The 23895-nt window shown below is 45.7% G+C and overlaps 1 protein-coding gene across 4 annotated transcripts in view; it reads left to right on the forward strand.

Annotated features, from left to right (window-relative positions):
- LOC146809607 (BAR/IMD domain-containing adapter protein 2-like) overlaps positions 1-23895 on the forward strand; it is a 331432-nt gene that overhangs the window by 259352 nt on the left and 48185 nt on the right. For all 4 annotated transcript variants that reach the window (XR_014966465.1, XM_085616451.1, XM_085616452.1 and 1 more), the window contains 3 exons: positions 12865-13017; positions 20367-20582; positions 21907-22147. Coding sequence is in view for 3 of the 4 variants with exons in the window: in XM_085616451.1 (XP_085472577.1) it covers positions 12865-13017; positions 20367-20582; positions 21907-22147 (610 nt within the window). In the remaining variant the exon portion in view is untranslated. The remainder of the gene's footprint in view (positions 1-12864; positions 13018-20366; positions 20583-21906; positions 22148-23895) is intronic.

A 23895-nucleotide genomic window follows, 5' to 3' on the forward strand; every position in this document is an offset into this window, starting at 1 on the left:
GGGTCACTGTAGCAGCTGGAAAGCTGAGGTTCTCCATTGACTTTAAGACTTTAACAGACTTTTCCGACACCACTTCACACCTATGCACCCAGGCTCCCTGGTGTAGGTATCCTGGTTCTCTGGGTATCGATGAGTGAGGGTGCGCTCCAACCTTCCTTGTTCCAACAGGTTTCCTTGGTGTCCCCTGGGAAGGGCCCTGAATCAGCAAAACACCAACCGCGACTTCCCCATGTTATCCTATGGACACTGTCCTGGGGTATCACCTCTGCACACGGGTGCCTAGGGACTCCTGGTTACTTACCAGTGGTGGTTCAGTGCTCCCCTGGGCTCTAGATTCTTGGCTGCTGTTTTGTTTTGTTCACCTCACATTCCGTTTTTTTTTAGTATATGGTTTGGCCCCCCGTAGCGGCACATGTGTTCTATGTGCTTTACTTACCTGTTTTGAAGTAAATTTTATTGTGTATTGATATCTCCAGTGAGGAGATATACCAAAGTAGTTTTAGTGTTGGTGTGTAATAAATAATGCAGTATTCTTCTAACACAGGTGTGGTTCTTTCTTGTGTACCCTTCACTGACTGACTGTTTGGTAAATGTACCCGCTTTACACCCTCCTGAATAAGACTTAGCTACTCTCCACAGCTACCCCTTGAGAGCTTTGATTATCAGGGACCTCTTACACTATCACTAAGGGTTGTCTGGACTCAATGAAGGGTGTATCACCAATAGGTGTACACTACATACTGAGCCAGCCACCTACAACCCTACCCTTTGGGACAAGCTTCCTAAAGAGCAACAACTCCGCTCAAGCCATCTTACTGTCAGAAAGGTTCTGAAAACCTTGCTTTTCTATTAATTGCGATCGGTGCTTTTTTAGTCCTTGCCCTTACTGTTGGCACCAGGAGACCCTCGGGGTGCAGGGTGCGTTAACAAAATTAATAAAAGAATTAAAAAGAGAAAATAGAATTTATGTAGTGCAAGGCAACCATTTTTTGTTTTTTTTGCATGTTTTCTTTTCCTGCCTGGTGGTGGTCTGCCGTTAAAACGCCGATTTAGTGCTACAGTATTGTAGTGTGCCCTATTTTCTATTTGAAGTCGATGACTGTTAATAAAAAGATTTTTTTTTTTTTTTTAAAAACGCCGATTTAGTGGAAATGAAGAAATGCAAAAAAAAAATTTGAAACTGGCCTATCCCTTGAGCACATGGAATGACATTCCTATATACATCAGCATTGCCTTAGTCCTTCTTCAGTTCATGAAAGATCTGAACATACACCTCTTCAAAGAACACTACGTCTCAACAGCATGCATGGTCCTCTCTCCCTCTCTGATCTTCTCATCTTTTTCTATCATTCAGGACTTTCTGTCAGAATTCTGTTGCTTCTGGCCCTGTCCAGCACATCACTTCCTGGGGCCGGACTGGAAACCAAAAGCAGCTCTTACAAAAATGTTCAAGCTAGCCCCGCTCCTTCCTGTATTTTTCTCATCTTTCATATTCTTTCTCTCTCTCCTTTTGCCCACGCTGCACCTGCTGCCATAGACCTCCGGCAGCTGGAGACAGAGGGCTCTATTGTGAGTCTGGCTGTCCACAGAACGCCAGACTCTTGGGGACATAGCAGTGGCGGTCTTATGACTACCGTACTACAATTAGGGTGGTCAGACCACCATTGTTCCGCTGCAGTCGCCAGGGAACTGCCAATCCGTGGTGGAGTTGTGGCGGACAGGTGGCTGCAATATGCTTGGCGGGACTCCCCCGGTCCCGTCAAGCATATTACGAGTTTCCTCTCTGCCACAGTTTTCATGGCGGTTCCTCCTCCATGAAAACCGTGCTGGAGAGGAAACAAAGGGGACCCTACAGGGCCCTCTTCTGCCTCTGCACCCTGGGGTGCATCCTGAGGGACACATGTGCCCCGCTGTATGGATGCACCTCAGTTCTTGCATGACATGGACTTTAAAGACCATGTCGTGCAGGAACAGTTTTTGCGTTCCCATTGCAGTGCCCATTTTCAGGGCACCACCGTGGGAACGTAAAAAAGAAAAGACCACCAGACACGAGGCATACTTGTAATCTGGTGGGCGGCTCAGCCACAGGTTTGGCGGTGCGGCGACGTGGCGGACCTGGCACCGTACTGCCAAACACTTAATCAGGCCCAGAGGCAGTGACGTGGAGTTTCAAAAAATGACCTCTTATGGCCTCAACCCTCTGGTGAATTGCCCATTGGAATAAAGTCTGTCCCAGCCATTTCCTCTGTTTAGAATCATGCTATATGAACACCATATAGATACATACATCGCCATAGTGGAATTCAGCATTGGCATTTCCCTAGAACCGTCCATTCTAATTTCTATCTCGCCACCTTAAGTTTTACACTTGTCCTGATTTTGCCAAGACTCCTTCTGGTAAAATGTAAGAATTCGATCCGGCTGGCCTGCATTCTTGTACAGTTCGTTCATTACCGTCCATGGGTATTATAAACTTCTCCCTTGCAGGAGGGCAACCCAAAAATGACAGGGCCCCTTTTCAAAACCTACTGATGGGCCCAAAGTGTGCGGTGCTAAAGGTGTACCTGCCCATCTGTAAGCACGCAGAATTCCAAAATATTATCCTAAATTAAGAGTGTAGGCTTTGCAGTACATAGGGTGTTATTTACTAAGATTTTGTGTGGGTGTTTGTGTAAAGCAAAGCAATGCAAAGCATTGCATTGATTTTCTGACCATTTAAATGGTCCTTGAGTGGAGCAGTGCTGTGCGAGCACCTGCGCAACCCTTAATAAATCTAAAACATAATGTGTTGCTGTCAAAGGTAATTGATTATTGATGGTGGATGTAATGAGGGTTAAAGAAAGTACAGTTACAATGGACAAGCCTGATTGACTTTAAAGACCAATTTACGCAGATTTAGAAAATTGTAAAGAAACAATTGACAATTTCCACTTTCCTCATTTAAGAAGACTTTGGGCCTCATTGCGATGTCGGTCGGAAAGCATTCCGACCGACTCAGTGTCAAAATGGTTTCCGACTGACTCGGGTCCTGGGAGTCCGACAGACCGGTTACAATTTTTTCCGAACACAGTTCGGTCGGACTCCAATTGACGTAAATGGGACCTGTGTTCCGACCGACAACACAGGTTCCCATTGAAGAAAGGGGTGGCTACGGAAAATCGTGCACTCTGTGGCAGGCACCCCATGGTGCCTGCCACATTGTGGTTGATATTGAACAGGGGCCTATGGGCATTGTCATGCATTGTAAAATTATGCAATGTAATGGTAGTTGCGATGTAAAGACTCCGTTGCAAAAGCATGCATTGTAATTGCATGCATTGTAACGTCATATATTCTTCCATTTATGTATACATTTAAAAAGTTTGTTGGTAACTATTTTATAATGAAATAAATATGTTTTTAACATTAGATTATATTCGGTCATATTTTTAACTATTTAAATCATTTAATTTAATTTAATTTAACACTATTTCTTATTGGGTTTTATTTCAAGTCCCTACCTCAATTATTTTCTACGGGAGGGTGTTGAAGTACCAGTGGTTGGCCATGTGTGGGGCTGAGCTGGAGTAATTTGTTACTGTTTTATGCCCCTTTGGGGCTGTAGTTACTTTAGAAGTATATTTTTTGAACAGCAATTGGCTTACTCTTTTGAGGGGTAAGGGTGCATGTCCCTCCTAAAACTCTGCCCTAACCGTTCCTGAACCTCTTCTTACTCATCCCTAATTCCCTCCCATTTAGTAGTAAGTATGCCACTTTTTCCAGCCTCTCTCCATTCCTCTCTCACATTTACTACTAAGTAGTAGATTTACATGTGTGAGGATATTCCCATAGAAAACTTAGGAGAGGTGAAGATTTACCCTCATAGGTTTGTGAATGGCATTTTGACGTACCATTGTATACTGCAAAATGCAGTTTGTGAATAGGCCCTATAGTGCTGAACTGAAAGTTTGATTATATTTCCCTATTTAGGTCTATCTTGCCAGAGCAGTTGTTTGAAGAACATGTTGTTACCAATTCTTGCAAATATGCTTAGAGTTGTGTTGAACCCTGCCCATTTGAGTATGTCCCCAGCACCTCAGGCTGCTGACTGTTTTATCATTCCACCCCATATTGAGTGCTTGGTTCGAAATGCTTGACAGACTATTTTACATCTCAAAATAAAACTGAGTCATTGCACATAAATTATGTCATGCATTCATCATACACAGAAATCAGTGTTAATTATTTGTTTTTTTCCTTTGCAGTGGACACTTTTTTAAATGCTTTAGTCAAAGCTCATACACTGCCCGCTGAAGCACTTAATATTCACTGATAAACAAGCTATATGGCTTTAATATGTCAGTACATGCATGCACAAATGCTATGTGCATACTTTCAACACATTATTTATACCTAGAACTTTTGCCTTTACTAATGCGTGTTTCTCTGCACTGTCTACCTTACTATTGTGACCCTGGAGACATTAGGATACTGCAAGTGCTGAAACATTATAGAAGTAAAGATAATTGTGAGAGCTTCATCCAAGGATAAGATTGGGTTGACATCTTTGATTATGGACCAGTTCCTTGCAACAAATCCACCACTTATGAGATGTGTCCCCTGAATGTGGAATAACCACTCTGTCCAGGGAATAATGGGTTCTTTTCCATTATTTTGTTCTCGATTTTGGGGACAATTCGCCTATTCAGAGTAGATGAAAATGTTAACAGGGGAGCCAGTGGGGCCGGGGTCAGGCCAGGGTAGGGAGGTAGGGGTTTGGCTTCTTCCACTGTGCTGTGCTTTGGGCCTCTGCCTATGGCCTGGGGTTGTTCTTTCTTGTGCCACTCGGGAAGTTTAAAACCATAAGCCTTTATTCATAACTGTTCATCCTCCATGGTGCAGTGTAGAATTGGGATAGAGCCATCAGCCTCTGACCTCTGCCAGTGTCCTACAGCTGTCCTGGTGCAGACTTGCACCTGGCATTGCTGCAGTGGAATGGGGAAGGTGGCGGGCAGTGTGGCCCCTGACAGGCAGGCGAGCTGTGGCCTGCTTTTTAGGTCGAGCCTAGCAGCGCATGCGCTGTCTCTCAGAGACATGCTGTAATCACTCTATGGGCTGCCAACCCGCCCATTGACTTTATATTGGTTACTTCGATTGTCGTGTAAAAAGTCTTCCGTTCTATTGGCTAATATGTCTTTTTTGTTTCTTCCTTTTGTTGTTTGTTACTGCCTAGAGAGCAGTGCCTAACTTCTGATAACGTTCCACCGCTGTGTTGAAGTGTTTGCTCTTTGAACTATTTTCTTTGTTCCCTGCTCATGTTGAACTTATGTGTATGTTTTGTTTGCAGCTCTTCCTTGTTTTATTTTGGAGGCAGTGTGCCTTTTATTTGATCAGTGCCTTGTCCATCACCATGGCACCTGCTTCATGGCCGCCATGCTACATGTTTCAGCATGGCAGCTGTGAGCATAACTTTACTTTTATCTACATGGCGCATGCTTGTTTTGGCTGCTTCCCGTCATCGTTGCTTTTTCCTTCATTGCTTGTTATTAAGAGGTGTCCATATTGTCGTCTCATGCCTCAGCGCAGGCTAGCCTCAGCGGATGGTGAACAGCATCACCTAAGCACGCAGAACGGCCTTGGGCGTTTAAAACTGTCTGCCTTATCATCAGCAACCTCTTTATTTGTCTAAGTGGTCGTGGTGGGGGTGATTCAATGCCCTTACAGTAGGCCTGCGTAACCTGGGTTCGATCCTCACTAACTCTCACCGCCTAGGGTTTGCCCTGTTAAAAAATGTCTCCCCTCTACTTCTCCTAATCATGGGAGGAAGCAGCTGGGCCTGCCTAACTTGAGGTGGGCTGTTATGATTCGGGTTAATTTAACTTCAGGTCTGAAAATGACTGACTCACTCCGAACCACCAACCCAGCAAAGCACTACTCTCTCCGCACTGCATGGCGCCTGCTAAACTGCGTGACAATGCGTGTATATACTGCAGAGGCACATGCGGACTCAGTAGATAATGAGCACGTCAATTTTAGTGCAGCGCTCTAAGATTGGCCAAGGAGTCTCCAATACTCCAATTATAGGTCAGTTTGTACACTGAGAGTCCTTCCCACTCCCTGTCGACAGCCAAGATATGCTCGACCAGTGGATTGGCTATTGTGCAACCCGAAAGTTCTGAAATAGCAGGAAAACATGATTAACTGAAAGAACCACAAAGGGAAACAGACAGGCTGAATTGATCTGTGATTTTCGTATGTAGTGGAGAAGAAGCCACCGCAGGAAATGTATTTGCAGTTGATCATCATGTTTTTGAGAAAATAATATAACATCTTTAGTTACTCAGTACCGCCCCTGCACTTCTTAGCAGAGATCCAGTATGTTAATATTTAATCCCTGCACTTTACCATAGGACTGTAATATTTTTATTAGGGCACTTTAGCACTTCTCAACAGGGATGGCGCGTTCTTACGGACTTGTTAACCTCTATTGGCTTGTGAAGACTGATAAAGACCGATATTTTAGAGGGTGCTCCTAGATCCTGCCAAGTTCAATGAAGTCATTAGTTTTTGTACATTTTGGTCTGAAAAAGGCTGCCAGCGAAATGCAGAATTTCCTGCACTCTCATCGGCACAGCATATGTCATAAAGCTATCCAGACACTCTCTGCAGCTTTACAGGGGCCTTAGATGAAAACGGAGGTGGACCTGAGTCTCATCAGTATTAGAAGAAAAATGGGTGTCATGATAATTCTGAAGTTCAATTTAATTGGCTGATGAGTTGTTCATCCCCAGGCTATCTAAGGGAGGGATTTTATTTTAATTAATTGCATCGTCGTAGGTCTCGAATCAGCTCTCCAGCGATGCGCATTGCTAAATTCCAATCTATTCTTTTTCTTCAAAAATAACATTTAGAATATAGGAGGAGGAGTATACACAGTGCCAGTAACATGTTCTCGTTAGCAGCAAGTACAATTTAGTCCACTTGCTAATATCAATTGTTTAGGGAGTCCGAATAGAAAAATATTTATTTACATCGAGCACTTAGATATTAATAATGTACTTTATGTAAATTATCAATGTTCGCTTGACGAAGAAAAACTAAAGAAAACAGATTGGCTGTTTTGTCCATACAGACCACCATTGGTACAAAAATAACACTTTAAATAAGTGCTACAAAATGCAGTGCTATAATGTGCCGTTTAGTGTTAAAGCTTTTTAGTTACAGAAATCCACTTTTTGGAAATTTGAAGAGACTTTATCATATTTTCATTAAATAGCAATGTAGCGCATCCTTGGGTGTGTGTGTGGCCATTCACCAGTGGTACGTGAAATAACAGTACATGGTGTAGCAGACAGGCTAATGTGCTGTATATTTCTGCTACACAACTTCACACCACGCCACACAATTCCACAACAAACAATTCCAATCCAACTCCCTTGCACTTCCAACAACCATGTCCATTTTCCCCCACACATGCACTGCCACTCTCATCTCTCCCTCCCACTGCGACTACCCACTCTCATCTCGCAATACCACTGTCCCCTCTCATCCCTTCCTCACACTCCCTGCCTGCTCACATATAATAAGCCCAGTGCCTTTTCAAGATTTCTGTCCCTCAAACCCACGCTCTTCTCTTCTTCTTAGGCTGTCTTTTGCATACACAGGTCCTCCCTCTTTATGCGTCTGCGGCCTGCTCTCCCCTTCTTTCTCTCTTTCTCACACACTATTTCTGCTCCTTTGTCTCGAGTTAATTCACCACTTCCTACACAAACTACCTATCCTTCTCTATCTTCCTTTGTGCAACATTCACCCCAATCCATTCTCCATGCCACATAATTCCACTACACAAACATGGACATTTAGAGGTCACCAGGTGTTGCAGTTGGGCTCCTAGATTGCCCCTTGCTACCCTTGGCACTGCCTTTGCGACCCCTAGCCTCAGAAGTAGCAAACATCAGTGCCAAAAACAGGGGTGTTTCGCGTTATCAGAGTCAGGCTCTAACCTCTTTTTCTGCTAATTTTTATTACATTAATAGTGAATAATAGTTTATTATTCACTATTAGTGTAATAAAAAGTAGAGCATTAAGAACTGGACCTTCCCTGGCATCTTAAAATGGTTTTAATGTATGTTGTGTGCGTGCATGTGGGTGAGAGTAAGTTTGGGTGAGAGGGCGTGTATATGTGTAAGCATGTATGTTTGTATATGGGATCGTGGATGTATGTGACAAAATGAGTGAGTAAGTATAAGTGAGTCAGAGTAGAGTGAGTTAGTTCAAATGAGTGATTCAGGACGAGAGTGAGTGCACAAGAGTAGGTGAAAATAAATTAATGTAAGTCAGTGCTAAAGATAGAATAAGTGTGAATAAGTGAATATAAGTGAGCATGTGTTGTTATGCTTGCAGATGCGTTGTTGGATCTGGCATACTTCTTGGCTTATAGAAGCACCCTTGACAAAATGTTGGCACTGGAATATTGTCGGATACCCTCGGCAAAATGCTGCTTCTGGCACTCTATATGTTAATTTTAGCATGGAGCACCCATGAAAAAATGCCAGCGCTGGCCTTCTGGAGGAAATTCTCGGCATAGTTGGCACCTGTGGAAAATTGCTTGTGATTGCACATTGGAGGAAATTCTTGGCATAATCAAAGAAACGTGTGGTAAGGTCATGGGGCCATCCATGACAAAATGTGGTCCTTGACATATAAGACATTACCTTTGAAATAAGGGACCGCCATAGTGAAAGAGAAGCAGTATTTGGACAATTCTGGCACTGGCATTTTGTATGTAGTGTTTGAGCAAAAGGGGCCACCATGGCAAAATGCTGGTCCTAACAATGGAGGTTATTTTTGACTTATGGGGGCACCCAGAGGACATTTTAAAAACAAAACTGAGTGAACTCATGAGGACTTTCAGATTTCAGTAGCTTGGCACACCCTTTCCACGCTAGAAGGATCATGGTACAAGCCCTGATCCTCTCTCGCCTGGATTATGGAAATGCTTTATATCTGGGAGCCCCGCAGTATACCATTAATAAGCTCCAAGTTATTCAGAATTGTGCTGCCCATAGACTTCTTCAAATTCCCCGTTGGCATTCTGCCAAACAGGCATTAAAGAGTTTGCATTGGCTGCCTATCAGAGAAAGGATCCAGTTTAAAGCTATGTGTTTGGTCCACAAAGCTTTCTGGAAGAATGGCCTTCCCATTCTTCAGTCGTTGATTACCCCTTATCATCCGAAGAGAGACCTTCGGTCATCTGGATCTTTTCTTGCCCTTCAACCCAGAATAAGTAGGGCCAGATGTGGTGGCCGACCCTTTTCATATAATGGTGCCACTGGTTGGAATGCTCTTCCGCTTCAACTACGGAAAGAATCTAACCTTCTATCTTTCTGCAGGCTACTAAAAACTTGGCTGTTTTAGTTTCCTTCTTTGTCTACTGTCCCTTGCCTGTCTGTTCACAGCGCTGGGAGGCCTACGGGTAGCCATCGCGCTCTATAAATGTCATTCCATTCCATTCCAGGAAAGGACTTGAATATTTAGTGAATTGTTTTTAGAGCCTATAGCTTTTTAGCAAATTTATGTGAAAATTGGGCATTAATATGCGCTAGTAAAGCCCATTTCTTTAAAAATATTCTCAGGGAAGAGAACACCACACCCTTTGTTCTCTCCTAGAAGAATATATAATATTAATTATGCAATTATGTAACTTCGGCAATGTTAATTATTGTGATGTCAACAAGATTAAGGTTATGTGACATCACTTCTTTGGACAATGCAGGTTCAAAGGTCATATGATGTCACTTCCTTTGACATAATTAATGTCAAAGCTTATATGATATCACTTCTGCTACCCCTAGCATTTTGGTGAACTGATGTCCATGTACACAAACATACTCCACGCCACACAATTCCACCCCACATAATTCCACAACTATCAATTCCAATACAAACCACATAATTCCACTCCACACCACATACATCCACTACACTCCAAACCAAAATACTTAGGTGAAAGACATTGTCATTTACAATGCCAATAGCTGTAACTCACACAAATGTGAGGACTATTGCATTGCAAATGCTTGGCTTTTGTAATTTTTTTGCAGTTTTTATATAGCACCAGTTATGTTACACAAGGACACATTCATTTTTTGGTAGTTACTGGGAGATTAAGTGATTTGCACAGGATGTTGAGCCAACGCTGAAACTCAAACCTAGTTCCCCAGTTCCAAAGTCAGCAGCTCTGACCGCTACGCCACATCCTCACATCTGCTTGGGAGGAGGGTAGTCTGGGACTGCTGGACTCTGGCTCAGAGCTCTGAATGTGGTGAGACCATTATATGGTCCTCCTGGGGTGCTGCAGGGGTTGGGAGGGGTCACGGCACCACCCCTGTCTACATTCCGTGTGCCTATGGCATTTTCACCAGGTGAATATATGCATGCTGTGGCTATGCGATTACTGGGTCTGATTTTTACTGGCGTGGTTATGCCAGGCCTGGCAATACCAGGCTACTTACATTGGCCTATGGCAGTATCACCCAAACCCCCCTTTTCCCGGGGAGGAATAGCCCACTCGTAATGATGGCTTAAGTGTTATGGTTGCTTGCTTTAGGAATATTCATTTTTCTTGATTTTGTTACCACTGGTCGAAAATTTGTAGGTGGGAACTGTTTATGATTTCTAATAAAAAAGGTTTCTCTATCCATGTGTGGCATTATAGTCACTAGCAGGGCTTGAAATGGAAAAATAGAAGTGCAGTTACTCTGTAACAGAGTGCCCTGCTTATTTCTGAGTAGTGTCGCTACTCTACAATTAAAAGTATTACGTCCACTCTTGAGAAGTGCAGGTACTCTCCCTTCAAAATAAAAAAGTGCTGGTACTCCGTACCGGGCAGTACCGGCCCTTTTAATGCACTGGTCACTAGGGGTATCCACGCATCAACATCGTGTTTTATACATCTACGGCTTTCAGAGACGGATATCTGAAATTAAAATACAGGGCCTCACGTGCATTTCTTTTTATAACAATTATATGCATTATCTTTTACTCCAACTTTTCTCCTATGAAAAAAGCGCAGGGAGGACCCTTCTGCAGGCGGATCCCTGCAAGAGGGTGATTTGTCACTGGTGGCTGAGAGAAGGCCGGGCCATTATCACTGTAAACACAGTTACTGCAGCAACCGTTACTTCTGCATCAGAGCCCCCTTGTCGAGGCCCCCGTGGGGAGGGGAGAAAGGGTCTGGGCGCCGAGGAAGAGTGGTAGCGAGGGAGCAGAGCGGTAATATCTTGTAGAGAATGAAAAACAGCTCAGCCCTCCCGCCCTTCGCCCAGATGCAGCAGTGGTATCCTCAGTCAGTGGAAATGAGTGCCTTTGAATATATTTGTAACCTAGCAAAGTCTAGTCTGTAATGCAGTGGCGGTCGACATCCAGAAGGCAATTACAATAAGAAAAAATAATTCACACCTCGAGGCTCTGATATATGAAGAAGTTAGGCCCCTATACTAAAAACTGATGGACAGGACACGAGTCTTGTTCCCCATGATATACTTTGTACATGGTACATTAGGTAGAATGTTTTTGATGGTGTCGATGCTAGAACCCTAAATGCACATTGCTGTTCTTTATTGTGACAAAAGGGGTAAATGCCGTTGTCTTGCATATTGTAAATTGATGATCTGTCCTTAATTGTATACTAGACACCACACATTTTAAGGGAAATGAAAATGAATGGATGTGCAGCTAGAATCCTAAATGCACTTTACTGTTTTCTTCTTATTGTAACAAAAGGGAGAAATGTCTTGTCCTGCACATTGCAAATTAAGGATTTGTTCTTGACTGTATATTCTGCACAAAGCACTTTAGGTGAAATTAAATTAATGGATGTGCTGCTGGAATTTAAATGCACTTTATTGTATTCTCTCGCGATGAAAGGTGAAAAAAGTCTTTCTTGTTTTATGTTGCTTTTATGGTTGTATTTTTAACTAACCGAATAAAGCTTGTTTTGATTTGAGTGCTAAAGGCGTTGTCTGCTGTCTTGTGAGGCCTACACTGGGCAGCTGATCGAAGGACCCCAAAATATCCGCATTTATTGATCGGTTAATAAAGTTCAAACAGATACAGCTATCATCTCTTGCCTGCCAGATTGCGAGTTCCCTCGGGATCTGGCGGGTGGTGCAGTTCTAAGGCCCATACGTGAGCCTTAGAACTGCATCGCAGAGGGAGCACCAAAGCTCATTCCTGCACAGTATGGACTGTGCAGTTCATGCCGTGCAGGATCAGGGGTGCATGAACACAGAGGGGCACAGCATGTTCTCAGCTGCCTTCATCCCCGGGGCAACTGGGGTTCCAGTAGGGCCCCCTCACTATCCTGACTGCCACACTTTTCATGGCAGGCTCACCGCCATAAAAAGTGTGCAGGTCTGGAAAGTCGTAATATGCTTGGCTGTGCCACAGTGGCACCGCAAGCATATTGCTGCCCCATGCCACCGCCGAGGGATGGCAGATCCCCGGCAGTCTGACTGCCAAAGTTGTAATATAGCGGTCGGACTGCCGGTGCGGCAGTAGCCCACGGACTGCCAAACTCATAAACAGTGCCATAGTATGTTTGCAAATGGATCCGAAAATGTCACAGACTCATATAGATATTAGTTCATAATTCAAATACTACAAGAGGAATTCGTAAATGCACTTCCTTGGAACCAGAGTACATAGAGTCTATCTTGCCGCTGTAATTTGGTCGCTGTTCTCCCTCACCCTTTATGTTACCGTAACAGTACTTCAAGAGGTAGGCTTCATCATTAGTTGGGTGTCTTGATCACAGTGCTTGTCCTGCTGCCGCTCCCTTGTATTCCTAGTGGTCTTATATGAGGCTGTGTTCTTTGTTTTTAGTATGTGGAGATCATGAGCACTAAGCAGTGTGAGCTCGACCAGTTTGTGGCAGATGGATACAAGGCTGCACTAACGGAAGAACGCAGACGCTACTCTTTCCTGGTTGACCGGCAGTGCGCAGTGTCAAAACATTTCAGTGGGTACCACAGCAAGGTAAGCTGAGCTCATGCGTCAGGTGTTCAACCCCTCTTATGGTACCCTTTTTAGGTCTCGCCTGGCGTGGGCTGTGCACATGCGCAGTCTCGCTGGTGAGATTTAATGATTTGGGGTATTTTCTGTAAAGGGCATTAAGCCCCGCCCCTCTTTTCCATTGGCCGGCATCACCGTTTATGCTAAACGGTGGCCAGCCATTGGAAAAGAGCTGTTCGTGACGTTTAGATTTGGCTTTTTGAGCCGTCCCATTTGGACGGGCTCTTCTGCCTTCCTTGCGTCGTAAAAGGATTCTTATCTTGATGGGGCCATGTGTTTAAACACATGGCCCCATAAAGACAAGAGATCCTCTTTCACTTTCGGGACCGCATCGTGCTTGATCAATCTAATGGTCAGGGTCGAGGCACTAGAAAACACAGGATTGGGTGGCACTTTTCGGATATTTGGTGTTGGAAGTGTTGCATTTTTTTTTAGAAGTTTGAGTTGGACAACCGCTCCTTTGGCCAGTTTCTTGGTGTGGGTTTGTACCTATTCAGTCAAGCTTCATTCTTAGATATTTACAGACAATAGTTTAGGCGTGAAAATCTGCAAGTGCTGCGATGGGTCCGGGGAAGAGGGCTTCTTGGCGCCTAGCCCCACCTGCTTGGGAGGTCTCTGTAGGGGGTGCTTTCTGTTCGGGTTCTTTAGTCACTGAGGAGGAGGTGGGGGCGACATAGACGGCCCCCCTCCTTCACTGAGGCTGTTTCCGCTCCTTGCGAAGATATCACATACACGCGAATCCAAGCACCAGGGTGGAAGGGGGACGTGAAGGGGGTGGAGGGTGAACTATGCGGACACTTTAGCACTTATTGGGCCGTGCGGGTGTTCCATTTCAACTTGTGCGTGTTGTAAAAGCAGAGGGGTGCCAACCCGTATCGTGTTGCACGATAGATGAAAGTGTTGCGATACCTGTGACATCCCCTTCAATCGCATGTCCTGGCGACGCTGTGCGACGGGTGCAGGCAGTCTCTTATTAAGTCTGTTTGATATCCCCGCTCCTCCCTGACCTCCTCTGACCTGTCTTTTACAATAAGTATATTCCGTATTTATTTATGTATGTATGTGTGTATGTATGTATGTCCAATTTTGTTTCACAATTATTTATTAAAATGTTTCCAAAAGTACAGAATGATTAAATAACTGTCACAGATCAATCAAAAAACAGAAAGCTATCATTAGTAAAGTATGCAATGGGAATAAGAAAAACATAAGGAAATAAAGTAAAAGATGGAGAAGAAAAAGAAAGGGAAAAGGAGACCAAAGAGCAAAAAAAAAACAAGTTTGAATACCATAATCTTGTTTTCAAACATTGACAAAAAATGAATATAACAAAAGGTAAGACATGTATATTCAAGACTTAAATCTTCTAGCGTAAGCACATGAATACCAAAAGTATATAACCAAATCGAAATCTGCAGAAATTCATAAAAGGACCCATAAAGAGTTGAAATGAGCTAAAAGGATGGGTGGGGCCAACGGGCCCTCCTTTGGAGGACAGGCCACCAATGACTGCGGGTTTATGGAGCCCAGGCCCTAGTGTCTGCTTGAGAGCTCCCTTGAGGACGTTCGGGAATTGGGGGGTAACCAACCTGCCGACCCAGCTTCCGTGTCTGCTTGGAGGTTATCGGGCCCAGGCCTCCAGTGACTGCTTGGAGGATATCCCTTTAGAAGGACTCCTGGAAGGACGTGTCCTGCGTGGATGCTAGGGGTAAGTGGGGGGGGGTTGCTGTAAATGGCGCCCTCCCCCGTGCAAGTGGTGGGTGCAGGGCTTTAAGTGGGATGAAAAAACTGGGGGGTCTCTCAAAGGGGTGTGACCAATGTAATTGGGGGCATGGCTTAAGACAACATAAGCTAAACATCTATGCTTAAAATAGTGTGCCACTCGACTTGTATTTTGCTGTTTCTGTCATTGCATCCAGATATATGATACAAGTAACATCATAACAACAAGAAGTCAGGACTATTGGCTTTGTCAATGGTTGTTAGTTGCATAAGATAAATAAGCAGCAACTATGGCTTGTATATAATCTTGAAAAAGCATCCACTTAAAGCCCTGGTGACACCACGACAATGTTGCTGCCCCTGCGTTTCAAAAAGAGAGGGGAAATCCAGAGAGAAAATGACTCTCTTTAAAGCATTTCCCTTCCACTACAACGCTCACCTGGCATGACGTCATGCCGTAACGTGTCCACTAGTGAGAAGGGAGCAGTGTGAGCAGGTGCAAATCGATGTGCTGTAGTCCGGGAAAAAATGGACCGCCTGTGTCAGGGCACAAAACAGAGCCCGATCGCGACCCGTTTCGAGGCTCCCTTTAAAACAAGCATTGGCATAGCCAATAGGTCTCGCCTTTGGGACCTTATAAGTGTTTAGCCATGCAACAGTTGATGATGTTGCAGTAAGGATATTGTGCTGCATAACTAGATACTTAAAAGGTCCCAAAGGCGAGACCTATTGGCTATGCCAATGCTTGTTGGGATAGTGTTCTGTAGGACCAAAGTGAAACTGTGCATCACTGGAGCACACTTCAAACAGCCACAGCAAAGAAAGTCTTATGTGAATGAAACGGTCCCCATGCTTTCCTGGGAGTTTTACTGCAAGAGTAACATTGCCTTGTTAATCTGCCGCATTACTACGGTAAAGAAGGGTGTAGCCAGATAAATAAAACACGCCTCAGTCTGAACCTTATCCAAAATAGTACTGAGCAAGCGAGGGATGCTCGTGAGCCCGATACTAGCTCAGTAGGGTGCCATCTTTCTATTCTTCCTTCTTTCCATTCTTCATTTCTGTCCTCATCCATCCATTATTCCTCCATCGGCAGTTTTTTGCTTTGCATTACACAGATTTGTCCAGTAACACCCCCGATCACACCACTGAAGTTGAGGGGGATCTGGGGGGGCGTTGATGGCATCCCTGAAAGTAAGACCCCATTAAGCCCATTAAACTGGGAGCAGATCATGTGTCTGCATGCATGAGCGTGTTTGTGGCCCAGGCACTGGAGACTGGCTAAATGCTGCTGGAATCTCCTTCTCACAGAAACTCTGAAATGAAAAGGGCAGAGTTCTGCCCCCTGCACACTCTAACACTTCACTAACGCATGCACAACCCTGGCCGGATCTAGGCAGCGGTGAACTCCCAGGAGCAGTGACTCCAGTAACCTCGGATCCGAGCGAGAGCTCTTGCCACCTACGCTCGCTGCCCTGGGATCGCAGAGTGCCAGGGCCCGCCTCTTAACAACCCATGGCGACCTGTTTCTCAAACCCTGATGCCCCATCCCTTGGGGGCGTGAGCCATATGCATTCCTCCAACTCCATACTTGCCAACTCTACCAATGTAGACACCTTCCTTCTGCTCTTGAGGCAGTTCCCATCCTGCTGCTTTTCATAGGCCCGCTCTGTTCATACGCAGTGAATTACCAAGTCGTGCTGGCTGCCTTTCCCTTGCTGCCAAAAAAGACTGCATTCAGCAACCCGTGCAGCCAATGAGAGCCCCTGAGAGCGGGGCTTGCCTTCTGCAACTGCCTCCTCGCGCCAGTGTCAGCCCTCTTTCATTTTTTAAAAAAATGTCTTTAATTTTTTTAAAGGTTACAAACAGGGTTAACACATATGCAGCCAGGGATTAAGTTAAGAGCAGAAGACATATGGCCGAGGCTTTAACACTGTGCTGTTTCATGCTGTCGGTGAGGGTGGGACCGTGCCAGTGAAGCGCCTTCCAGAGAGGCCTGCCAGAGTAGGCACCTCTTAGCGAGCCAGGGTGTGGTGTTGTGTGCAGAAGGCACTTTCTGAACAAACAATGCCACGACTTACTGGTGGTTTCATGTGCCGATGCAGCGTGCATGTGTGCAGAAAGGGCTCTGTAAACCGACGGGGCCGTTAGCATCGAAGCATCACATGCCTTTCAAGCTTGTAGGCGCCCCCGCTAAAAATCATTCGTTCTGTTTATACCGAGGAAAGCAGGGTTGAACTGCCGACAGGGCTGGCCTGACAGATCGGCGTTATGGTTTGCTGGGCCGGTTGTTACTGTTCATATACCTGATATCACCACAAGCATTGCCTGCTGCACGCACAAATGCATGCAGCCTCCCATACCTTATAAGAAACACTTACACCGCGTGCTTTTACACGTTCAAAACTGCCCGATTTACAGAGTCGCTACATGATTGGCAAATTAGGGGACACTTTTATTTTGGTGCCAGCCTTATGTTGTTTCCCCGGCCTGACCCTGGAGGAGAGATAGACAGACCTCACAGCAACAACGTCTCTTCAGAATCCATGATTTGGTGCAGTCGACAAAGTTTAACGTCCGTTCTTCATCAAGGATGCTGGCTTTGAAGTCAGTCGGCTTGGACACAAAATAAACATGCAGGCTACGGCTGCGGGAAGCTGAGATTACTGACAAAAGGAAGTGACGTCTGGTGCACTCGTGTTTCTGGGCCCTCCGATGTAGATCTTAACTTGTGTTTAGACAAGCCAAGTGAATTTTGTTTAAAAACGTTCATATAAATTTACAAATCTAGGGGCATATTATCAGGCACGGCGTTAAAATTATCGCTATAGAAGCCCATGTTCTGGTGTGAACCTGGGCTTCTATTGGAATTCTCTGCGGCATATTATCAAGCCCATTATCGCCACTTCAGCGGCAGTTTTCTGCCGCTAAAGCGGCGATAATTTTAACGCCGTCCTTGATAAAATGCCCCCCAATGCTTAGGGTGTGTTCCCTTGAAGTGTGAAATTCAGAAGGCTAGTGTGCCCAGGTACTAGAGAATTTGATGGAGTAGAAGAGGGTGGCAAGATTGTGCAGGAAAGAAATATAATGCAGATAGAGCGGGAAGAGGGATGAGCTGCTGAGCCAATACAACAGCATTTAAGAAGAAAGAAAATCAAAGAAAACAAGCGTTGGCAAATTCAAAAGATTTGGCATTGACCACCTTTTGGGTTTTTCAGTCCAGGTATTGTAGTGGGTTTGGCAAAACTTTATTGTTGGGGGAGATACTGAGCCCTAATAAATCTAAAAGAAAAACATTAGCTAAAAGAAAAACAGTTTTTTGGTCTGAAAAAGCACACATTGCCATAGTGGTCCCTGTCGCTTAAGGGATCTTTGGGTAAAGCCACACTGAGAGAGTGCCTTCGGGGTGAAAGCGAGGATAAAATCTTGACTATTATAAGGAGAGCAAGCAGTTACTGTATAGATCAGCGAGAAGGAGCAGCATAAGAAGCACAGCTATCAAAAGGGCATCAGGGGCAGTGGCACAGGAGCATAGACGTCAGAGAGGTGTAATGCATCTCGAATATTGTTGTTTTTATACTTCCCGTTTGAGGGCTGGGATCGAGTTTCTATGATTACACTAGGGAAACACCGCTGAGCAAACATATCTTATTGTGCTTGCAAGTGATTGTGAAAGGGAGCAGCACATCTGTTTTTTCCATGCAGTCCCCTGAGCAGAGGTCTGAGACCACAGCTGCACAAAGTAATGAAATGAAATAAATGAAATACCAACATTTGTAAAGTGCACAGCTACCTCCGGAGAGGTGTCACGGCGCTGGGGGCCCTCGGGAAGATTAAGAGAGCTATTGCCCAGTGTCACATGGTGCTTGGCTAACCTGTCGCCGGCGCCGGGGTTTGAACCGTAAACCCCATGGTCCCGAGGCAGGCACCCTGGCCCCTGCGCCACACCTCTTCCAGAGTAGACAGTCGCTTGTCCAGAGACAGCTGCACTAGCACACAGGCCCACCTATCACTAACAGCACACAGGTCAACCTGTCACTAACAGCACACCGGCCCACCTGCCACTAACAGCACACAGGCTCACCTGTCACTAACAGCACCCAGGACCACCCGTCACTACCAGCACACAGGCCGACCTGTCACTAACATGTGATAGGCTCACTTGTCGCTAACAGCACACAGACCCACCTGTCGCTAACAGCACACAGGCCCACCTGTCACTAACAGCACAAAGGCTCACCTGCCACAAACAGCACACAGGCCCACCTGCTGCTAACAGCACACAGGCTCACCTGTCACTAACAGCACACAGGCCCACATCCCACTAACAGCACACAGGCCAACCTGCCTCTACAGCACACAGGCCCACCTGTCACTAACAGCACACCGGCCCACCTGCCACTAACAGCACACCGGCCCTCCTGCCACTAACAGCACACAGGTTCACCTCTCACTAACAGCACATAGGCCCACCATCTGCTAGCAGCACACAGACCCACCTGTCACTAACAGTACACAGGCCCACCTATCACGAATAGCAGACAGGACCACCCGCCACTAACAGCAGACAGGTGCACCTGTCACTAACAGCACACAGGCTTACCTGCCACTAACAGTACACAGGCCCACCTATCACGAATAGCAGACAGGACCACCTGCCACTAACAGCAGACAGGTGCACCTGTCACTAACATGTCACCGGCTCACCTGCCACTAACATCACATGGGTTCACCTGTCACTAACAGCACACAGGCCCACCTATCACTAACAGCACGCATGCCCACCTGCCACTAACAGCACACATGCCCACCTGCCACTAACAGCACACAGGACCACCTTCCGCTAACAGCACACAGGCCCACCTGCCACTAACAGCACACACGCCCACCTATCGCTAACAGCACACAGGCCCACATGCTGCTAACAGCACACAGACCCACTTGTCACTAACAGCACACAGGACCACCTTCTGTTAATAGAACACAGGCTTACCTGCCACGAACAGCACACAGGTTCACCTGTCACTAACATGATAGAGGCTCGCCTGTCACTAACAGCACACAGCCTCACCTGTCACTAACAGCACACAGGCCCACCTATCACTAACAGAACACAGGCCCACCTGCCACTAATAGCAGAGGGACTCCTCTGCTGAGCTATTGCTAGATAGGTGCACACCTGCCTGATTCTCTTTCTATCACTGTGTCTGATCTGCTTGTCTGGGGGAACCAGGGAACAGAGGAATTGAGAAAGTAGAACCTCCGCAGAATGTATTACGGCCGCAGACTGATGCCTGCACAAAGCTCCAAGAGGCCATGTAATTGACAAATGCTGCGCTACACAAATACCCAGTAACATAGCATAACATGTTATTCTGTGATATCAAGGCAAGACTACCTATTGACTAGACTGACTGTGATAAGTTAATAGTACATATTGTTATGGCAGCCGTTACACCATTGCAATGTTTGCATGAGTTTGCCTTCAATTTTCCCTGTACCCCTCGCTGTCAACAACTCCCTTACTCCCAGCGACTCTTTCCGCTGCGGCCTGCCTGCGTTGGTCTTACTGACTTTTTTCTACCTCCCAGGTGAAGGAGCTCCTGAGTGCCAAGCTACCAGTGTGGCAGCAGTCGTGTACACAGCCAACCAAGCTACCAGAGCGAGCCTTGGTACTGGTAAAGCAAACTGCAAACAACTCCTCGGTGGTGCCTGTTATCTCGGAGCCGGTGCCCAGCACCAAACCACTGGAGGTCCCCCCAGAGCTGGCACCTCTCCTTGGTGGTGGTGGGCTATCACTCAATCATGTAAGTCACTCCTGTTTGAAAGAACACTGCACTGATGCACTGTGAACAGTGACAACTTCAAAGTCAATTACAATGTTGTGACCTATAATGAAGTGATGAGACGGCTTCGGCTGATGAGGGACGGCACTACATAGCTCTGCACAGGGATACAAGACAAACACAATTACAATTCAAGAGCCCAGTGCTGCCTGCCCACACCCCTGGCTGGTGAATATTAGGATAATAGCTGTAGGTAGTGGGCACCTTCCTTACTAGGCACCTGTAGAAACTGAACCAAGGGCCGAGTCAGTAACTGGTTGATGATGGATGTGACGAGGGGGGAATCAGATCTCTAGCCAGGAACCAGTATTTCAGGAGAATTTCAGTTTTTTTTTCTACAGGCAAATGATAGCTTAAAGCCACTCATCTGATTGGCACAGTTCTTTGTAAAACATATGGCATTGGTCGGATGAGAGATCAGCTGAGATGGATTTTTATGTAATATTTTGGCGATCCCCAAGGGGGTAGCTTAATGTTCCGCTTGTTATAGTTGCTTGGTAGCATCTGGGCTGGTTGCTAACTGTGGCGGTCGAGCTCTGCACGCATGGGCTAGGTTGCCATGCCTAGGTGACACAGTGTCAGTGATGGCGTTTAGAACACTAGTTTGCCCAATTGACTGTTCAATCAATTGATAAGAACATGCATCCTTGCACTGAACCGGAGGTCGGTGGACGTTGGAGTGTCAGTCACAGAAGCACTAGCATGAGGGCCTCAGGGTTAGCTGTCAGTCTTCTTGTTTCTCTAGCTGGCAACAAGAATGTCTCTTCTCTCAGTGAGCAGAGCTTCTGGAAAGTAAAGTTACATGTGCCTCTTTACACTCACGCTTTTCTAGATCTTCATCTGGTTTTGTAAGCTGGCGTCTGGAACTGAGAGGGCAGTCAGCTGGTGATCTGACACTAGCCTCAGCGGCCAGCACTTTGGTGCCTTAGCTTTTTTACCTTTAGTTTTTAATCAAAATATACTTTTTGGGGGATTTTAAATTAGTAGATCCAATGTGTAGCAGCAAGGGTCTTCCTCTCCGCTCACTCTCTGGCATCATAGCAGAATGGCTCTGTTCAGTTACATTAGGTTGACATGTGCTTTGTTTACCGGTTTGCAGCATAATCAGTCGTCGTTGGTCAGTTCCATCTGGTGAGCCTGAGACCTCACCAGACATCCTGATGGGTGTGTCTGAGAGGCAGTGCTCGTAGAACCACACCATTAGGCAAGATGTACTCAAAATCAGTTATGGACTAGATAATTCAGTTTTGTAAACAAGCTGCTATTTTCTTCTGACCTCTTTCAGAGAATGTCTGTCCAAGAAGTGCCTCCTCTGCCCAATGGAGGGCATCACCGGGCGCGGTTATCCAAGGACATGGGACCACCTGCTCCAAGTGAGCCACCACCTCCAGCTGCTGTACAGTGCCCTCCACAGCCGGCTCTCCCCGCCTCTTTGACACCCCCATTGCTGAAGGTCAGCGATGTTTACTCCTGCACTCTTCCTATGCCTCGAAAACCAGCCTCTGAGAACCGACTGGCAACACTGGGTAAGCATCACGTCATTGAACACTGCCTTGTTGTTTTGCTGTATAGCATTTTAGTCCATTCCAGGGCTGTAGTGTTTCTATTTACATAGGGGCCTATTTATGAGGCCTTTTGCGTCGCTCTTGCACCACGCAACATAGTGCAAGAGCGACGTAAACCATAAGACAGATATTTGAGGCCACGCAAAGCCACTTTGCATGGCTCTGAGTGGTTCCAAACATCTGGAGTGACGCAATGCAGTGCAAATCACTGCTTTGCGTTAATCTGCCCTGGATAGGCGTTGCATGGATGTTGCATGGATGTTGCTACGCAACTCTCATGGATTTTGACTTATCTCCAGATTTACAAGAACTTGTAAATCTGGGGTTGCGCCAAAAAGGTACGCGTCCCCAGATGAGGTGTAACGAGGAGAAATAGCTTTATTTCTCCTCGTTACTTCCTCCTTCTATGCGTGCCGCATTGTGCAGCACACATAGAAAGAGGAATTTGCCTCTCATGATTGTTTTTATGCAGGAGGGTGCCCCTTCCTGTACAAAAACAATCCTGTCTGCAACGCAGGCATCCTTACACCATGGTGCAAGGGTGCCTGCTTTGGAGCTGGGCAGCCAAAACGGCACCAGCACAGGGACAAGGGCAGGAATGCATCGTATTCTTTTAAATACAGCACATTCCTGCCCTTTCCCTGTAACGCAATGCAGCGCAGCAAGCTGACGTGCAGTGCTGTGTTCCCTTACTTTGCCATAAATATAGTCCTCGTTCTTTGAGGAAGCTCTAGAGATTGGTTGCCCACAGCACAAGAACCGTTTCAGTGTGTCGTCAGACTTAGCTCTGGAAGAATCATTTCAGATTTAAATACTCCCCCCCCCCCCCCCCCCCTGTAAAACCTGCCTGCTTGAAAACTCCTTCAGCTAAGCAATTTGTTATTTTCCCATTCCGCACTAAGACCATTGCATGATGCGGTACGTGTGCGTTTATCTGACCCAGCAGGTAATGCGACTACATTCCAACGTGCATAACATCCCAGCATAGTATGTTGTGCATATGGCACAGCAGCGTTTATAGATTTTGTATAGCTCAATGTGGTATTGGGTACTTTAGGTGCTGTGCAGAGGGCTATTTCCAGGTTGTAACAAGAGTTGTTTATTATTCATTTGATACAGCGCACGCTCCTAATTTTGGAATTTGCAACACTCAAAGATTGTTCACATCCGACTTGAATTTACTGAGGATGCCGTTCGCACTGCATGTTATGGGCTTGCACAGTAGTGCACTTCATTTTACACACCTGTCTCAGCACACAATGATGCTTGATGGATTTGGAATCCCATGCGGATGGTGCAGCGCCATTTCATACTTCGTGGGAAGAACAATGTGGCATTTCAGCGTTTTTTCTGTTTGTCACACTAGAGGGCTTGATCTTTTCTGTGTATGTGAGAATACTGTGTTGTATTCCATTGGCATACCTGCACATGTGACACACACTACTTTGCTATGCTCAGGGTATTTGTGTGGATTTTGCACAGCAATCTGCATCTATTTCACTGTAAGGGTTTGTTTTTAGACGATTACTCTGCACACTCGCGCCCTTGCCATGCGCTGCTTGTTACTTCTCATATTACATCCCTTGTGACATGTACTATGACATCATTAATAACATCACTGCAACATTTGACACAACATCATCAATGGTAGCATTGTGCATGTTTAGTGAGGGCCACCAGTTATAATTAATTGAGATGACTATAACTGT

Source organism: Triturus cristatus, chromosome 7 (genome assembly GCF_964204655.1).
Source record: "Triturus cristatus chromosome 7, aTriCri1.1, whole genome shotgun sequence".
Taxonomy (NCBI): Eukaryota; Metazoa; Chordata; class Amphibia; order Caudata; family Salamandridae; genus Triturus; species Triturus cristatus.